The following is a 20,139-nucleotide window of genomic DNA, read 5'->3' as shown; positions in this document are numbered from 1 at the left end:
CCTCCCTCCATTAATAGGGTTTTTTTCCAACACTGTCTTCAAGATGCAATAAAAGAGACACTCGAGCCGGCGCTCTTCCTTTCACTGGGAAGGGAGACTATTAGATGTTATACTAGAATAACTTTTCATGCTCAATAGACTTCAAGCAGCTTATGAAGGGGCTGAGACAGGGGCCTTATGCTAGAGTACTTATTTTTCTGATCCCCTCTTCCAGTATCGTGTTTCTCGTTAACTAAGACCATCCCACATCCCTTTTGTCTCGAGCCCAGCGCCGTGGCACTCCAGGGGGAAGGCGGCATCTAGTACATGTGGCTCGGCCGGAGGGGGAGGGCGAGGTGAGACGAGGCAAGGCAAGGCAGGGGGGGGGGGGGGGGGGGGGGGGGGGGGGAGACGGCCTCGCTAATGAGGAACTGGAGGAAGGATGGCTTTCAACGGGGTGAGAGGAGAAGAGAAAGGATGGCACGCCTGCTCAGATGACACCCAGAGAGATTTAAAAAAGGGGGAGGACGTGGCAGCCAAACCAGCTCTTTCACCCGTGTCCGCATCTGTACTGTGTGTACCATAGAGGGAGACGGCCTGCCGCCGCGCCGAGGGATTTTGACGGTGATGGAGAGATGGCGCATTAGCACAAGAGACAATTTACGACGTTAAGATGGGGGGAAAAAATGGGCTGTTTTGCTCAAACATGACAGATTTAGTCGCTTCGAACACCTGGTGCCAGGTGGGTGTTTCCAGGGAAAAATGCGCAGGAAGTGATGCGTTTCTATATTACTGGCGGCGGTGGTTTGTTTGGACAAAACAGTGGAACAACTGGGTAGTTCTTAGGCTCCGCATGGCAAAGAAAAGAACGCCACATTGGCCTGAAACTAACAATTATTTTGGAAAAATCCATTAAGAGACTATAAAATGTCAGAAAATAGTGGAAAAACACCCAGCACATGTTTGCAGAACTCAAGGTGATGTCTTTAAATGGCTTGTTTTGTCCGAAACCAAAAGATATTCCATTTGTTATGTCATTCACATTTGCATATTAGCAATTCTCATATTTGAGAAACAGAATGTTAAAACATAATCCAGGATAAATAACTTACATATCATTCGATTAGGACAACTTTTGGCAGTCGATTATCCGTCAAGCAACTTTGCAATAAGTCGACAAAACAAAGTGAATCGACAGAAAATCAAAGGAAGAATAAATATAACGTAAAAAGCAAAAGAAGCTCCCAAATGTTCCCCCAGAAGAAGAAGAACCTCCCTCGTGCTGGAAAATGTGGTGAGAATTATTTACCTGTCTGTCATCACCCTCATCCACTGACCTTTGACACTGCTGCTGGTATTTGGGTGTCAGCTTAAACGTGTGTGTGTGTGTGTGTGTGTGTGTGTGTGTGTGTGTGTGTGTGTGTGTGTGTGTGTGTGTGCGTTCGCAGCACAGCATCCCGGTGTTCAATACAAAGCATTCCTCTGCACTCTGCTCGCCCTCACCAAAACAAACAGCTCCATCAGGCTCCCAAAATGAGAACCAGATTAAGCATCGTGGCCGGCGGCCCGAAAGAGCCGCCGCAGAGTTTCTGAGGGCCGTATCAGTGACCTTGTCAGCCAGATGATACTGTACATACACAGCTGGGAGCCCCAGACACAAAACACACTCATATCCACCGCTGGGTTCTCCTCTCAGTGGTCAGTTTTGTTAGTCACTGAAGTCACGTTGCCCACTGTACTCTTGTATTATCAGTAGAGGGTGCAATAGCATATAAATAACCTGTATTTATAACTACAGTATAACTGCACCTACACTAGTGTTTCCCAACCTGCGGGTCGGAGGTCAACAGGAGGCCTGAGGATAAATATGAGGATTTAGAGACAAAGTAAAGGAGTAAAAAGAAAAATAAGTTTGTTTTTCTAAATCTTCTCATGAAATTCTGAATAGCTTTACCTGTTCCTGCCTCTAAAATTCACAACATAAGAAAATAAAATCACTTCTTGCGAGCAGCGAAGTAGAGGGCTCATAAGCCAAAGAGGTTGAGAACCGCTGACTTACTGTACGCAGCGCCAAATTTGATTTACAGTCATTTTGTCACATTTGAGTGAAACAAAAAAAGGACGAACGGAATTGCCAATTTGAAAGTGAGTAGAAATAACATTGACCGCCACTGCTCGAGAGCTCAAACATAAACAGCTCAAGATGTAAAAACACGTTCTACTCACAGCCTCCTAATTGCGAATGTAAGTCAAAATCCACTTTTTTACACAGAAACTCAACCACAGAAATCAAATTTCACTTTTCCCCTCACTGATCATAGGGGACCCTGAGAAACACCTCACTTTTTTCTCTTTCCTTGTCACCTGAAGTGATAAAGACCAGAAAGCAGACTGACCTGGACCAGGGTCATTTGCGAGCCGAGGGCCAGCAGGATTTTCTCGGTCTTGGTGGGGTACGGGTTGTCTCTGTGCTTGTAGAGCCACTGCTTGAGCGGCCGCGCCATGTCCTGCAGGGCCTGACGCTTGTGTCGCACTTTACCACCGCTGGGACGACCCCTGTGGAGGAACGGGTAGAATAATGTCAGCCAGGTTCCACAAGGAAGTAAAGCTGTTATATAAATGTATACATTAAACCTAGATATTCCGTGTGGATATGAATTATGGGACACATTTTTGGGGTCTTTTTTTTCATCTAAACCTGGACTGTTTGTTCTTTTCCGTCCAGCACATTTATTCATTTTTTAAAATTACAAATAAAAATGTATAATCTACCGATAAATGCAGGATTTAGTCTTTCTTTTCAGTTGTTTGAAATGTACCCATCCTGCATTCATCAGTAACATCATGTTATTCATTATATCAGGATAAAATGTTGGTAAACCGTCTCAATTTCAATTTCTCATCTTCACAAATTAAAGTAAGATCTGGTTTTAAAGCCATGGAAGAGAAACAGGATTATGTTGTTTATTATAGTGAACCAGACTATGTTGTGCAGCTGCAAGTGCAGCCCTGAGTGAACCAGCATGTTGTCTGAATGGTTAGTCATGACACATAAAGTGAACACTCAATAGAGCTTGCAATTGTCTCACCCATAACACTGCAATTAAGCTAAGAGACGTTGGAATAAAAGAGAGAGAGAGAAAGAGAGACATAGCGGGAGAGAAACACGGCAACTCGCTGTTTAATTTTCATTGCGTGTCCCACAAACCACCGGCGCGTTGCAATGGAACAAACAAAAAACACTTTGCTCAGGCGCACATTTTTGCCAGATTAACATTTCACACCCGGGAGAAGCGGATCAAGAACAATGTAGCCGGGTCACAGTCAGAGCAAAGCCATCACACAAGGGACTGATAAAAAAAAACTATATACTTCTGGTTTTCCTTTACAGAAAAGTGCTATGACACATGTCCAGGGGATGCAATTAAAAAAAAACATTACAGCAGGAAAAGGGGAGATTAGAAATATATATATTCCAAAATCCCAAAATGAGAAACTCAGTGCCACTCACAGCTATTGCAGAAGTACTGCAGTGATATTATACGAGACAAAAACCACACAAAATATCATGAACTCACTATAAATGTCTTATTGAGGAACATTCAAGTATACGTCTGCACCAGGCTGATGTTTTTCCCCCGATTCTGGGAAGGATTGGGTCTCACCTTAGCTCCAGGTTTTATGAACCTGTAGATGTCAGTATGGTGCCGCGCACCGCTTCTCCCTTTATCTCACCAAAAAGCTCCACTGACTGCAGATGTAGCATATTTCAGTCTAACCTCAAGTCTGCCTGAGGTTCATGTTCTACAAATATTTTGCTTGTAATCTAGATCGGTATGAACATCCGAAAGGACATTTTACATCGTGTCCTGAACTTTGGTTTAAACACACGCACGCACCTCGCTTTAATCGTTTAATGTTCTTCATTAGCGCTGATGCTTCCCTTGAGGCGACAACTAAGTCCACCGACTCATAATATTCTTTGTTGTTGAATGTCACTCCTTGAGGAGGCTTCTGAAGGTCACAGCTATGATATCTCTCTCTCTCTCTCTCTCTGGTATCCAATAAACATGCAAATAATGCATAACAAATAATAGAATGACTGTGTTTTCTTACACCTGCTCTCAGCCACATAAAGAGGAAACAAAAGTAAAATATATATATTTAAAAAACACACTCAGTCCTTATGTGATTGACTAGGCCACACAGAGAGTTAAAGGGCGAATTTATTCATTGGAAACAGATGGAGACTTCTATAAGACACGCTACCGAACACGGCTGACCTACTTATTAATGTTAAGATTAGCTGTGAACATCAACACCTAAATGAGGACCAGATTTAGAAACGGTGAATATTAATTCCATAGATCCATCAGATCCTGTTGCATTAAAGCCACGTGCAAAAACAGTCAGACTGGAAAACTAAATTTGCGTTTGAGCCTTGAGATGTGAAGCATAAGTAGTCCAAGTTTAGACCCATAAAAGACCTTCCTTGTGGGTATTTTATCCACGCCTAAATTTCAGATTTGCATGCATAAATGCGCAATTCACGCACATCTGCAGAAACTATTTTATCAATACAAAATATAACTAATAATTATGTATTATAACTCAAAGAGGCTCATGCACATCTCCAATGTAATTCTATAGTAAATTCACCCTACAAGTCTGAGCTTCACATTTCTTATCCTGTCTTCATTTTGCGCACACGTTGGCTAGATAACCCCAGAGCTCTGATAACAAAAGCTCTCATTGTCATCCACTCTCTCGGTGTGCTAACTCCTGCTGAGTGAAGAAACCGTGAAACAGAGGTATTCCTCATCGGTAAACCCGGGACTCCAGTTAATCCACGTGTTAATAAAAGCCACACATGCGTTAAACGCAACAGAACGCTCCACATACCCGCTCCGCCTGTGTCTGATGGCCTGGTTGTCTCTGATGGTCTGGTTGCTGGAGAGGAGGTCTGGATGTTGCCCGTCGATGACTTCTAGATAATTTCTGCTGCTCATCTCCACCTCTTTCGCCTTCTCCTCAAACAGGACCTGGCTGCTCAGTTTGTTAAACACGATGGTGTTCATCTTTGGCCGGATATTCCTCCCGATTAGAAAAGGTTGAAAAAAGATTTAAAAAAAAAAAAAAAAAAGTGTCTCCTCTGATTTGTCACAGCGTCCCCGTGTCTCTCCTGTGGAAATGTTTACAAAAACAGTCTTAAAATAAATAAATCATACATATAAAACATCATTATACACCTTCACTCTGGTGTGTGTGATTCTGTTTCCCTTCACTGTGTGCCGCCTGCAAATGCACTGAATGAACCAGCCTGCAGACTGTCTTGAGCTGAGGTGGACCGTGCGTAACTGCGCTGTTGTGATGCGTCATTATAAAGGTCGCTCTTTGTAAACATTCGCATCTGCAATTCCAATTCATATCAAGGGATTTACGCGAAGACCAAGCATCCGTTAGTTATCGGATTTTGTAAAGCAGCAAACAAACGGATAAAATGTCAAATGACTGTCAGTGCAGACAGCAGGTCCATTATAACTGTTATTGGTGAATACATTTCATTTTAATCGAGCGCAATGACAATAAAACCCTCATCACAATACTAACTATTCTCTTGCTCAGCTTCAAACTTGATTTTTCATACAAGATGTGACAGAATTTTACTCAATTCTGTTTCATACAGTTTCACTTGACTTTCAACTAACAACGAGGGTCAACCTATAATTTCCTGCCGTAAATCTAGGCTACAGGCTCAGTGGTTTAGGTTGTAAAAAATATTTTTATGCGTTTCAGAATTCCAGTTCAAGCATCTTGAATATTTCTGCCCTGTCTCTGCCCTGTCTCTTCCGCGCTGCGGTAGCAAGTCTCTACAAAAACCCCGGATGGTTTATTTTGGTTGGTGCTCTCCTTTATTCAATGCCAAACAAACAAACCCCGCAAGCTCCACAAGTGTGACATTTAGTTTTTCTCTTCACTTTCAATTTGGAAATGCTCTGGGGGGGGGGGGGGGTAGAATATTGAATTTGTCACGGGGAAAGAGACGCGCCGTGATGCGATGCCATCAGCACCCCGTTGCCAAATACGTAGCCCAGAGAACCATGTAGTGATGAAATACACAAAAACATCATGCCGGCAGTGGGTACAGAATTAATATTGTATATTATATTAAGGCTTAATTTAAACTCGTGGAGACTTATATCAGAATAAAGAGCAGTTTAAACTCAACACTGTCCATTCAAAGTTGGATAAACTGTTTTATCCTTTTCTACATCCCTCATTCTAAACCGTAATAACCTGAGTACCATTTGAAAGCTAAGCCTATCGGTCCATTCCTAAAAAAAAAAAACCTCCATCAGTGTGTCAGTGTATCTCGGTCAGTTACCTGTCCCGGGCCCCTCCTGCGTCTCTCTGCCGTGTAGAACAATAATCCCGTTTCCAGTCTCCCATTCCCTGCTCACATGCTCCCGTCCTGAGATCCTGAGCTCAAACCACACGGACCGCCGTCTCCTCCTCCGCTTTATCCAGCGGCCCGCGACGCGCCGCCCGGGACTCTGAATATCTCACCCTGCTCATGTTTCCTAGCACGCGGCCCGAGCCTGCGAACATACTGTTGATGGTCTACGCCGGTTCCGGGGCCGGGGGCCAGCGGAGGGAAAGGGAGGGAGGGAGGCATCACGCTGCAAAAAAAAAAAGGAAAAAAAGTGGGCTGTCGAAATCACCGACTCCACGGTGGAGTGAGATAATGTTACTTTTCTTGAAACAAATGTATTTCAACTGACATGGGAGAACACTTCTCCTCCTCACAGAGCTAATGCTGGCTCCAGGGATTATCTTTTCTGTTTCCTGTCTTGGAACCACTAAATCTAATGAGGAACCTTTTAGTTAATTAGTAGGCTAACTAACGGCTTTATTAACAGTTCATAAAACATGAACTTGTGTTTCATAGATCAGTTACAAGCCATTAAAGATACATGTTCATTTGTGAAATTGTCACCCAAAGTTCCAGTTAAGTCCAGTGCATCTGGTTGACTTAATTTGCGTTACTTTGTAATCCTGCAGAACCCGCCGTAGCTGATGTAGTGCTTTATGGTGCAGAATTTGCAAAAAAAATTAAATACGAAAACCTATTGATGTGCAGTGAACTTGGCTTTTAGGGCCGCTCGGTCACTTGGTAATCCAGTCCAACTATTCAATCTTTTGTCTAAGAAATTTGACAAATAAGTCAAACGCCATCGAAGTCAATTAAAATCTTCTTCGCACATTTGCAGAATTTGTGACTTTCCCTACAGAGGAAAGAAAGTCTCTTTTTTTACAGCTCCTGGCATGGATATAGTTAAACCTATTACCAACCATCTGCTGCAGGATACTCTACACCTGTTTTTGGATGCTTGTAAAGAATGTACCATCTTCCCTTCACTGCAACATCACACCACCTAAATGGTGCCATGTCAAATGTTTTAGATTTACTCTTACTGCATTCGTTTTTACACCTTAGAAGTAACTTTCTTTGTATCCCATACCTGAATACAGCTGCCCATCTTCTTTTTTGCAGATCATCTTCTCCTTCGAGCTGCCTGAAGCTGAAGTCAACATCAGTGCTTTCTGCTGCAACAATAATTATTCCATCAGATTCAAACCGAACACAATCCAAGCTGTTTTTAGTAACATTTAGAATCAAGAGGAAAAAAAGAAGATTCTTACTGTATATAGCCATGCCACTGCTGGTTACTCCACCCTCTCATTGACTTCCATTATAAAAGCTGTCACATTATGGGCTCATGAGTCACAGCGTCTGAGGTCCTCAGCTGTGTGTTCCCTTGGGGTTTATCCAAGGTAGTGATTCGAAGGACGTGACTAAGCAGCAAGAGCCATATGAAGGGTTAGGGATCTGTGTAATTATTGTTTATTTGTGCTTATTTTCATTTAACGGGGGAAGTTCACTTTTACTAACGGCTTGTGCAAACATGCTATGAATGACCCAGTCATGCAATCACTTTAATTTAGGTCGGGGAGGGTTTATTTGCTCAGGTTATACACAATATGTATGTTTTCCGTCTGGCCTGAAGTGAACCTCTGTTACCTCCCGTGACCTTGTCACTGTTGTCTAAACCTGTGGGTGAGAACGGCCGTCTCCAGGGATGGGAACATATGGACTTATCACTGGCTTCTCTTTCGTGTTATTCCACCTTCTCCACAGCCTCTGCTTTGGCTCACTATATCTACATTTGAGACTCCTGCCTGTTGACCATTGTGGGCGTACAAAACGATCCAACAGGTAGGAAGCACGACATCATTAATCATGATGTGCTGCTTCACAGGGGTCGGTGGCAGGAGCTCTGCAGGCGTTCCCCGTGCGCCGCCCTGTTTCATCTCAAGCTGGAGTTACACGAATTTCACCGGCATCTGCTTTCTTTGTCCTCTGATCTTTGTCGCTCTGCTGGTCACTGGGTTTGACCAATAATGGTTTTCGAAGACTGGCACCAAACACCAATATTTTAAGTCTGGAGTTGCAGACAGCTGAGACAGTGTGCAGATATTGGCAATTTTTGTACTCAAGCGATACAGGAGCTTAAAAATAATTCACACTTGTAATGGTTGAAAAATAGACTCTCTCCTATAACTGTTACACAAGGAACTCTGGGATATGTCACGCATTTAAATACACAAAATGAGACCGCCATTAGAGCCTATCAATACAAAAATCAATCATTTACGGTCTTATTCATGGTTCAAGGGCCACCCCACACATTTTACACAAAACAGTGAAAACTGTAATTTGATGGCGTCTGTGGCTTTGGAGGAGATTGGCAAATTCTGAGAAAGTAACCTTGATGATGTATTAGTGATGTCATCAGGGTTATCTCAGCCTGGGCTTGGGAAGACTCCACGGTGTGGAGTAAGAAATATGCGCTGTTTACCAGGCAAAAGGAGAGTGTAATGAAAGATCTTATTGAACGGCTGCAGGGAAAGTGAAGAACCCAGTGTTTTTAGTGTGTGTCCCATGCAAGAGGACTTAAAGGCTGCTCACAGCGGCGTTCATCCAGGCGTCTTTGTTAAATATGTGGTTCTAAAGACCTGCTGATAAACTACTGTAGCTGGCAAGCTAACAGCTAACACGTCAGTAAGCCTGGAACTTTCCACCACGAGTCACTCACAACTGCTTTCCAAGCTACTTTCTATTGTCTCCTTGCTGGGCCGTTTCAATCATTTAATTCCACAAAGAGTTACTAAAGGGAGAGAAACAAGCTCACTGAGCTAGCTAGCTTGCTAACCAGCAAGCTTGTTAGCTCGGTTTCTAACAGGACACAGTCTATTCAAGAGACGTATTTGCACCATCGTTTAACGTCACCCTACCTCCTCCATCCAAGACGATTTCATTTAAATGCACTACGTCAGTGTATTTTTGAGAACACGTTGCTCTGTTCTTGCATCTAATCTCTGTATATGTTTTTTTGTAGCCTAGTCTTGTATTGTTTTATATCACATCTCCTGGAGTTAATTTGTATGAGGGTCTGGTCTGGCCTGGGGCGGTTGTAGTTAAAGTTTTATTTCCTTGCACTCATAATATTTGGTTTCTCCTTAAACATCCAATTTAACTCTGATCCTTTTTACAGAAAACACACCACTAACGGAGCAAATCAAATGTCTCTGCTTTTGAATGAATAAGATATTGTAGTAAGGAGGCAGCATAAGATCAGCAGCCTTTAAATGCAAGACTTTTTTGAGGACAGTGAATGTAAAATTGAAAAGCAGACATTCATTATACATCATGGATCCAGCAGGCAACACCCTATTTTTGCCCCGGGGTACTTCATCATTCAATGTGTATTAAAGGATCTGGCTATGAAAGGTGGCCATTACGTGAATTTAGCATTAGCTCAATGTCATCACCTTACGCTATTACAATCTAAATTATTTTCTAAAACCCCAGTCTCTGCACCCATAATCTGCCCCTCATTTAAGATGATGTTTTCACTCCAGACTTGGACTTAATTTCGCCATGTAAACCAAGTTGGAATTACGTACCGTAGTGCGCGGACTACTTGTAAAGCCACAGACATATTTGTTCAATAGTTTGCCAGCTTTGGTGGAAAATGTGACTGAGGAGAAAATGTGCAGGTTGTTTAAAATGACCCAATTACTGTTTTCAGGGGGCGTTTAAACATTTAGGACACTAATCAGCCAGTTGAAACGTGTGCTGTCTGTCCATGTCTACTGAAAGTAATCAAGAGTCGAAACCAAGCGCCATTAGAAGTCACAGGAATTGCTCCTTGAAATTACAGTGGGGAATAATTGCAACTTGGAACACCCAATACTCTTCTAACCCTCCTATCCTCTGTTGTCTCCCTAAATATGGCTTTCCAAGAATACACGAATGGCTACTAGGTAGGCACACACTACTTCAGAGGGAGGAGGTGCCAGTTCAGTGTCCAGTGTACATGAAGGTAATGGATACATCTGTCAGAGAACATGCCTTCATTGTGAACTGGACCCTCTGATATTCTTGCACTGGCGATCCAAGTTGAATTAAGTCAGACAAAGCGTGCTTTTTGTGCGCCTAAGCCTTGCCAGAACTCCTCACTCATGTTAGAATAACAAAGAGGCATATTTGACTCTTTGTCATTTACAATGCCAGTGTGAAAACTTCAGTGAAACGTTTCAGTTATTCCGAGTGTCATCGCCTCTATAATTCTGGTCGTGCTATCTTTGGTTGTTGAGTGTCCAGGTATTTTAGTTTTTGTGAGCAGACAGTTGCAAAGCTCTGAAGTATTTGGGAGTGCTTGGGCAAAGCAAGACAGCAGTGAGCTAGACTGGAACGGGGTGTTATTTATGCATCGAGCGGTGGGAGAGGACATTTATTAATGTCAGAGTTAGCAGGACTTTGGAAACATTGGAGTTAAGGAAGAGAACGCCACAAAAAAAGAGGGTACAACTCCACACTAAAGCAGAAAAATGCATTTTGAACATTTGCCCAATCGACCACTTTTACAAATATTACTCTTAATTTTGTGAAGAAACTCAAGTCGGCAGCGTGTACCACAGTTTTGTACTTTGCGCTCATGCCTCAAAGCAGGCAATCAGCTGCAGATTAAAATAGGATGTTCTATAATGCCTTGCTGATGATTTGTTGATTTGGTGCTATTCCCCCCAGTTGCATGTCTTCCCCTCCGGTCCAGAGTTGTGATAGCTTGATGAAAAGACTGTGATGAAAACTCTAGAATAATATAATTTTTGGTGGGGTGCCATACGGAGCTCTCAGGTTGGTTCATGATCCAGCAAGGGAAACCTGGCCGGGCTTATGGTTCACAGCTGTGCAGCCGGGAGCGTGTGCCAACTCATCACTGTCTGCTGTGTGAGGAACTTGGCATTTTTTAGCATCTTTACTAGACAATATCCTTTGTCTGCAGATGAATATAACTGCCGGTTGGCTATCAGTGTGCTCTCCTTTCCAGTTTGATGTAACTGCAAGAAGGAACTGTCCAGAAAGGCTTCAGGTCATACAAAACCTTCTGTGAACACAAAGCTGAGAAGTACTATGAACATCATCACATGTGACATGACAAAGAAGGTTGCAGAGTGAGAAAGACAGTAAATCAGCATACAAAAAATAAATGCAAAAAAAGATGCAGTTACGTTTTGAGGGCAATCAGTGTGATTCTATTAAGGCTAGAGTCATACCTTCCAAGTTTCATCAAATCAGCAGTGGTGTCTAAGATTTCACAATTTCCTCAATTTCAAGGTCAGGTACAGAACAACAAGCTATGATCTGTTAATGTGGTTGACAGGCATATCCTAAACCCCCTCCTCCACCTCACACTGACTACAACGAACGGACATCAGATCCGGTGAGTAAAGACTGTTTCATTAGAAAAGCTTAGATGTTGAGTGCCGTAACAGTTCAGGATGAGCCAGGATGACTAATCGAACAGAAGTCCCGCACGGAGCCTCCTCCAATCTGCTCAGCCTCTCGCATTAATGGCTGGAAAATGGCGGAGTTTTAATAAGAAAAAAAAGTTGCTTTTAGATGTTTCTGCAAATCAAGGCCCACAGTGCTTCTGGCCGTGTCAAAGCAGAAAGAGGCACAGCAAAGTTTATCCTGGCGCCTTTGCAAAATACGTGGTTCTAAAAGCTTGGTGACATAGTAACTACTCGTAGAGCTAGCTGGCAAACTACTTAGCTGGTGAGCTAACCGCTAAAACGCTAGCCTGCCTGGCTAGTTCTGGTGACTCACAGTGACACTCCAAGCTTTTTGTTTCCAGGATTGTACACCATTTCATTAAATAAAGAGTTACTGCAAGGAGGAAAACAAATGATCTGAGCTTGTTAACTGTCATACAGCATGCCAGCTGAATTTTGCACATTTTGAACGACTCCTGTCTCAGTACTGTTTTGTGTCTAATGTGCTTACGCGTAGCAAAAGCAAACACACAAATGAGCACAAAAGGGATTGTTGTTGGCATGTACAAAATACAATTATTGCGTGTGTAAAACATTGAAAACATAAAATCAGAATGGAATTCAGAAAAGTAAGTTTATTACGAGCCTAATGCCTGTAAGGATCAAAAGCCTTTATTCATATTTTGAGACCTTTTTGGACTCAAGCAGCCTTGAAATCCAACCCAGACCCTGTGCTATTTGCCTGCACATTTCTCTGTTTATTTATTGTCATAACAGCTTGTTATTTACACTTAATGGAAGGGAATGTCAGAATTGATTAGTGCAGTGAAAGCCCTTTTAAAAAAAAAAAAGTGTTGAAAAACCACTGAGAAATTCACGGGGGATCTCAGGACATCACTTTAACCTCCTGAGGAGTGCAAAATTAGGGGATAATGTGAGCAAACTGCTAGAAGGAAATGGATGCAGAGATGCAGCAAACGACAAGCGAGGCTAACTGGAACAGACCCGGTGGTGTGAGCATGCTGTAATGACATTAAAGCTAATTTACAGATTGAGAACAGAAACTGTTTTTACCCCTTCATCCGCTACCAGAGCACACTGCTCTGTGTTTGGATGGAGCTCTGAGAGGCCGTTGTGTACGTACATGTTTTTAATGGCAACATCGCAAACTAACCCTGTGCTGCCGCCGCTGTGCAGCAGTTTGATTTCATATTAAAAACGGTCCTTAGACACTGAAGGGGATGGAAAGCCACTTCTAATATTTGGAAAGAACTTTTACTGTTCATTAGTTTCTTTTATGAAATATTGCTGCAGGACGCCTGAGGAGATGTGGGATCTTTAAAAAAAACACAACTTCAAAAGAGCTGTTCCATTTTAAAACAATTGAGCTAGTATCACAACACACAGCTCACTCTCTGAAGGACGGCCTGACTGTAAAAAATAAGCGCTATATATATATACTCTGTCCACCCAAAATGTGGACAGACAATTTTCACGACTGTAGAAAGGACATTTACACACATAAATCTTGTGTAATGTGTAATAAAGTCCTTGAATGTGGTTGCATCCATCAGCCTGGCCTATTGGAAACCTCTGTGGACAGGGTGAAGGTCAGGTCAATGGTGAGACATACCAGCTGAGATACAGGGGTGTGGCAGATGCCAGGGCCCACACTTTCCCTCAAAACAGGAGCAACAACATCAGGGATGTCCCTTCACTATTTCCATCCCTTCCGTGAAGCGATGAAAAGCGTCAGATCTTGAATGGTGACCAGAAAGGCCAGAACCGGACGTAATTGCTGCCTGTGCCGAGGCGTGGAGGCATAACCTCTAATTTCTCGTGAATAATGTCCCTGTGTCAAACTGCCAGCCAAAAAAAAGTGGCAGTCTCTGTTCCTTAGAGGGTTTGTGGCTCGGCTAATACACTCAACTGTGGCCAGGTTTCTGAAACAAACTTGCGACTTCCTTTCAGCGTCTCCCCTGTGCTCTACAAGGTTTAACATCAGGTTCAGAGGGTATTCAAGCACTGTTTCTTTACAACAAGAGTTGTAAATATTGCAAATCAAGCCTCAGCTAGTTTTTGGAGACATGATAGAATGCAAATGTGCAGAGTTCTTCACAAAAGGTTCTTGTTTACATTACGTTTGCAAAATCTGGTTCTAACTCACACAGGCTGCACCCTCTACTGTACTCTTTGGGTAATACTCTCCTTTAATCACAAGTACGAATTGATTTACTGAAAATGTACATAAGCATAGCGAGCCAATCAGGGCGGGCCAACCCAAATAGTACCAACAGTATATAATGCAGCACGCACTGCTGCCAGACTATCCTTTTTGTCTTTGTGCCACAGACTGCACCACTGACTGCCTACCTCTGCTGCTTCAAGAACATCGTCAGTGCCCGTTGTGTCCCGGGACGGATCTCCGCATCCTAAACAGGTGCATTGCCCGCAAGACGTTCCATATGTTAGCCATCAAGTGGTTACTGAAACTGGTTCAGCCAGAGGTGGTTTCGAAACACAGGATATTCTTGCGTCTTGCCCCAGGGGATAGCCTACTACTGGTTGTACAAGGGGAACAGTATCTGGGGGTTATGCTGGGCGCATGCAGGCTGGGTCCACTCTGTCAAACCACAGACAGACGGTCTGCAACTGCAACTTTTTCCCGGGCTGGGAAAGCGAAAGCGGGTCTGTTTGCCAACCGACACAACATCAACTGCCTGCTGTGGCCCTTCTTGGCACAACACTGCCCAATCTGGGCCGTCCTCTTGAGGCCGGGCTCCTGAGAGGGACAGGCTGAAGAGGACTGTCTGTACCGGTGCAAACAATCCAGGTAGCAAGAGCAAGATCCACCACTGTTACAGGGCAAGTGGTCAGGGTTTCATCACTGGTGCGAAGAAAGGAGGCTAGAACCCCTGTCCTATGCAGATGGTTCAAATGTGTTTGATGGATAGAGAGCCATGTCTTCTTGCCAGGAAGGGTTTTGGAAGGGTTTTGGCGACAGACAGGTCTTTGGTCGAATCTCGTAAAGCGGTTCTTTGAAGGGGTCAGGGGACAGCGCCCGTTGATGCATGCCTTCTCCCTGAAGTGGGAACGGCCATTGGTGCTCGAGGCTTTGGTGAAGGGTCATTTTGATGCCTCTGGAGCACTCTTCTCTGAAGGCATTGTCATTCAAGACACCTTTGCTGCTTGCACTGACCTCAGCTAAGAGAGTATGTGAACTAGCCACACTGTTGATCCACCCCAGTTGCTTGCTGCTTCACGACTGCAGCGGGGCTACCCTCAAAGCATATTCCTCTCAAGGAGTTTTGTCAGGACGAGGGTTATACAGCTGGACGTTTTTTTGTCTTCCGCAATATGTAGGGCAAAGGGAGGCAAAGTAACATCTGTTTTGCCCAATTTGTGCATTTGCATTTTATGTTGAACGCACAACCCCCATCAGGGGAAATGAACATCTGTTCATGTGCTTCAGGGATGGTGTGACCAGTGAAGCCCCATCCAAGAAACACCTGGCGGGATGGCTTTGTGAGTGCATCTCCCAAGCTTACAAGCAGGTGGGAACAGACCCTCCCACAGTTGTCCACGCACACTCTGCACACATTGTTGGCAGCCTTGTTTGGTGGGGTGAGTGTCAAGAACATACAGCGGCGTCGTGGGCAGCACCTTGTCCATTCATACCGTTCTAGCTCTTAGACATATCAGGCTCTTTTAAGGGTCTGGGCTCGCTGGAACAACTCAGTACTGGTTAAAAGGGTGAGCTGTGGTACGTCTACATGCCCCTGTGTATTCATCGGGATCCTACCGCTGTACCAATGGAGTCCAGTAGAGGGATCTCAGTACTCCTCTAGCATCAACTATGGACGTGTCAGCGAAAGCATGTTAATATACGCTCGTTTCACGCATTGTGTCTTTTCAAAGTAATGTCACGTCTTCACAGGAAGTTTAGGTTTAGGCAACAAAACCACTTCCTTGACGTCCTTGACCACTGCATGACATTAACTTCACTGACTAACTGACTCAAATGACTTGCGAGCTAGCGACTCATGCGAGTCACACGACTAACAAACCTAACAACTCACATGACCAACAACTCACGTGACTTAACGACTGACATCACAAAATGTCAACGTTTTCTTAGTTTCTCACGGGAGACAAACTAGCGGTCTCCTTGACAAAAGTCTTTTGAGTGTGTGTGTTTGACCCATCCATCACCCCTCCAGTCTCTCTGTGTGGACTATCTCACACTTTATAATACATCAGTTGCTTTGAGCAGGTAATAAGGACGGGGTTGTGTTTACATTGGAGTTAGTTGCAAGCCCGGTGAGTCGCATACAGACGATAAAGAGTGCCTCTGTGCGTCGTTGCTGAGGAGCACTGAACAAGCTGCGGTATTTGACGCATTGGGAGTGACAACAGGTTGAACTTGCATGGTTTGTTAAATAGTTTATATTTATTATAATACTTTACTACCAAGAGTAAGATGGGTGTTCAGTATGGGCCTCAAGTTACGTTCTGAAATGAATTCTTGGTCTTCTCTAAAAACTGTTTATTTGTCAAGAAATAGTTCCAATACGTGACTCTAAAACCAGTGTGTTTTTGGTAGCTTTAGAGGTGTTGCTAGGCGGATATTTTGACTTTGTTTCCCGCTGCCTGCTTTTAGTCTTAATGCTAAGCTAGCCTAGCAACATCCACTCCAGCTCTGCACTTAATGCATAGATGAAATGAATATCAATCTCCTCATCTCACTTTTGGAAGGAGATCAGATAATCTATTCCCCGAAATGTTGAACTACTAGGAAATTAGCGGTAAAAGAGAAAAGGAGCTCAAATTAGGAATAAACACAGCATGAAAAAGGAAAACTTTAAGCAGCCACTCAAGAAAAAAAACAATGTTTTCCTCCTTGTTTGTTGAAGTGAGTAAAAGCTTTTCCTTCAAACAGTATCAAATTTGACACTGAGCATGTCGCAGAGGCTATAAAGCTTGCTGCATGGAATTAAAGAGCCATTAATCATTGTGAGTTTATTTGCTCTGAGTGGTTTGGAGTCAGTGGCTTCCTTCAGCTCCTAGTTTCATTTTTTTTGAAGGAAGTTGCTTCTTCAGAGTAATAAGCTCCCTCATCTACCATCCTCCTTTCCGCGCTCTTCCACTGACCCCCGCTAACAGCTGGTAGTGTTTAAACTTCAAAGAGTGATGAAGATTTTCAACCACATATTTTCAATGTTTTGCTAATTTTCTATTTTAGCACGTGGCTGATATTAATGATGAAAGTCCCATGAGATTTTGTGGCAGCCTCTGTGGTTGAGTGCTGAGCATCTAAGCTAACTGGGACCAGGACAGTGGGATCAGAGAGACAGAGAGGCTGACAGACATGCGAGGGGGCAACAGTGGTGGAGGCCAACGGTCTTTTACCAAAACCTGCTGCGCAAAAGGCTGTCAAGCCTGACATGGCCTGTTTGTAATAAACAAGAACAGAAGACCAAAGAATCAGACGAGACCGGATCAGCTGCAATGAGGTGCACACGCACACCATTACCGTAGTGTCTAAAAATGTACAATGCAGAAAAAGAAATAGCCTAGAAAAAAAGATATTCAGCAAAAAAAACAACTAAAAATAAGTACTTTTAGGAAAGAGCAGGGCAATTTGGTGCATTTTCCCAAATACCCTTCATTAGATCTTTTATTGTTGCTCACTATGTACTTTGCTGCAGAGATGTTTCCAACGAGCAAAACATTTGAGCTCTTACTGACAAAAATAATGAGCTTGTCTGTAGAATATATTTTTATATTTCTAATAAATACTCCTACAAAATCTGAAATTACAATAAAAAATTCTGAGTAATATGGAAAATCCTGCTTAAATTCATAATATCTGTGGTGGAGACACACTATTGTATTCCTGATTGACTCCCCGTATTCCACGCTAGTGCTGAATAACCAACAGCAAGTTACTTTGTTTGTCTAAATGTCTCTTTTGCAAGCGCAGAAGTGTCCAGACTGTATAAAAGGATGTTGAGCAACCCTAAGCAGATGTGGATCTTGTTTAGATATTGCGGTCTCCTGTGTATTACTTAAGGAATGTTACTGCAGAGGACGCCGAGTGTTTCACGCTGAACAACGTATGGGGTATTTGGCGTGAGATCAAACGTGAAGAAGAAGCGTTTATTTTCATCATCGCAGTCAGAGAGCGAGAAGAGGGCTTCCTAAAATGTTTGCACCAACTCCCGATGAGGTAGCTGATGGAAGCGGGGGATACAAGTTTGCCGCTAGGACGGAAGCAGCAGCTCAAATAAATAGACTCATCAATCAAGGTAACACATTTTTTATTGAAACACTTTAAAGCAGAATCAAACCACTTATATTTCAAACACTTTTCTCATACATTTTATTTGAAGCTTTTTTTTTTTCCCAAAACAAACTCTGAAGCTCAATAAAAGGGTCAATAAAATAACTCAGCCTTCGCATTCGCCAGGGCCAGCAGTCGGATGTTGCGCACACAGCCGGCAGCAACTTCCTGGAGCATCTCATCATCGGAGAGCATGGCTTGGATGAGGGGCTGTCGGAGTACAAAGGACGGAGGTTACAGTTTGCAGCAGGAACAGATTCCCAAAGAATCATACATTTCTAACCGTGTGCTCATACACCTTACATCCCATCATCATCTAGCGCCCAGACAGGTAGCTTGCTGCACACGTTGCCATGTCAGCAGCAGCCAATGCACACTACCACCACCACGGCCTGCCGAGACATACAGTGGCTGTGAAGCGACAGTCTCAAGCTGCATGTGTCCGTGTGTGTGTGTGTGTGTGTGTGTGTGTGTCCCACTATACCCTACCAAACCATGCCTCGGCAGCAAAGGGGTTGCAGCTGCGAGCACACATGCTGCTGTAAGTTCGTTCAGATGAAAGTCGTGCAGGGCGGGCTCGACATTAAAAACCTGAGCATGAACCACACCACTTGACAGCCCTTCCGACGCTCCAAAGGTCAGATTATATCCGACTATTAGTGGCTTGTGTAAATGGATCCCGTTAGATCTCACTGCAGAACAAGGATTTTTTTTACGCTCTCCAGAAATCTGGAAGTTTATTTTTTGGGGTTACATAAAACCGAACATTTAAAAGATTTTCGTCCGCTCTAAGAGTTGCGTATTGTGCAGAAATGAGCGAAGAAGGGGACACACAGGACATATGGAATACCACTGAGTGGCATGTGTTGTGGAGGGGTGAGGTTTTCTTTTTCCTCTATTTTATCTGCAGCGAAATCACTACATTATGTTTGTGGGCGGCTGTGGGGCTGAATCAAAATAAAAGTAAATGCAAGCATAAATACTCTGGTGCAATGGACGAATCTAAATGTGTTCAATGTGTGCTCCTTGGGTAAAATCACAATGGAGTGCCACTGAGGTTTCCTAAGCCACACTTGCAATTATTTCGGATGGTCTTGTTTACATCCATAATGAACCAACGGCAACATTACATCCCTCAAGTAAGCACTTAAGGACTCCCCGCTCCTAAACATAATGAAGCTTTGATGAATACAGTAACTGCTGAGACGTCTGAGGCACTTCTAAGCCCCGTATATCAGGGCCTCGTTCCCCACTGAATGAAAAGGGATTTCTCTTTAACAAAGATCGTGCTGCTGCAGGCTTACAAGTGTTGTTTGAACACCATCGGGTTTGTTTCCCCTGGTTTCAGCGAAGCAATGCCACATCCCCGTTGATCCCGAGCAACACAGAGCACAATGTCGAATGACTGTCGCTGTTAAAAAAAAAGGAAATGATCCAAGAACTAAGCCCCTTTAAAACCTACAAAAGAGCCACTGATTTAGATTTAGTTAAAGGCAGCAGAGTGATTCTCAAAGCTTCTGGCATATCTCCATTTTCTCAATTTCTCTCCCTCTTATTCAAAACCTTCCCATCCTGTTCAGCACTGGCTCCGCATATCAACATAGGAAGTGATGGGATTCCTCTGTCGGTTTCACACGAATGAAATGTCACTCTCAACTCGTGGAAACATTTCCAGTAACACATGTGTGTGTGTAGACACTGACCTCATCTCTATCCAGCTGATCCAAAACGTTCTCACTCGCAACTCGTCAGATACGGACACTTGGTCGGGACCCCTTGGCGTCACTTGTTACCGTACTGGGTTCCCCTTTAGCGTCATTAGTTTAACATGCAGGGTAGTCCTGATAGACTTCAATGTTGTGAATTTAAACAAAACTACTTAGTTAGCTTTAGGGGGAAAAAAAATACTTCATGGT

The 20,139-nt window shown here is 43.4% G+C and overlaps 1 protein-coding gene across 1 annotated transcript in view; it reads right to left on the bottom strand.

Moving 5' to 3' along the window:
- Nucleotides 1-20,139, bottom strand: part of odad2 (outer dynein arm docking complex subunit 2) — a gene marked incomplete at both ends in the record, with an annotated part of 91,235 nt that overhangs the window by 17,002 nt on the left and 54,094 nt on the right. Inside the window, 3 exon segments of the mRNA XM_079181169.1 lie at nt 2,376-2,535; nt 4,882-5,096; nt 5,099-5,161. Of these exon segments, the coding sequence (XP_079037295.1) occupies nt 2,376-2,535; nt 4,882-5,096; nt 5,099-5,161 (438 nt within the window).

The sequence above is a fragment of the Pholis gunnellus genome, assembly GCF_910591455.1.
Source record: "Pholis gunnellus genome assembly, chromosome: 20".
In the NCBI taxonomy this organism is placed as follows: domain Eukaryota; kingdom Metazoa; phylum Chordata; class Actinopteri; order Perciformes; family Pholidae; genus Pholis; species Pholis gunnellus.
The sequence above is the reverse complement of the archived record's forward strand: the minus strand, read 5'-3'. Positions and strand labels throughout refer to the sequence as shown.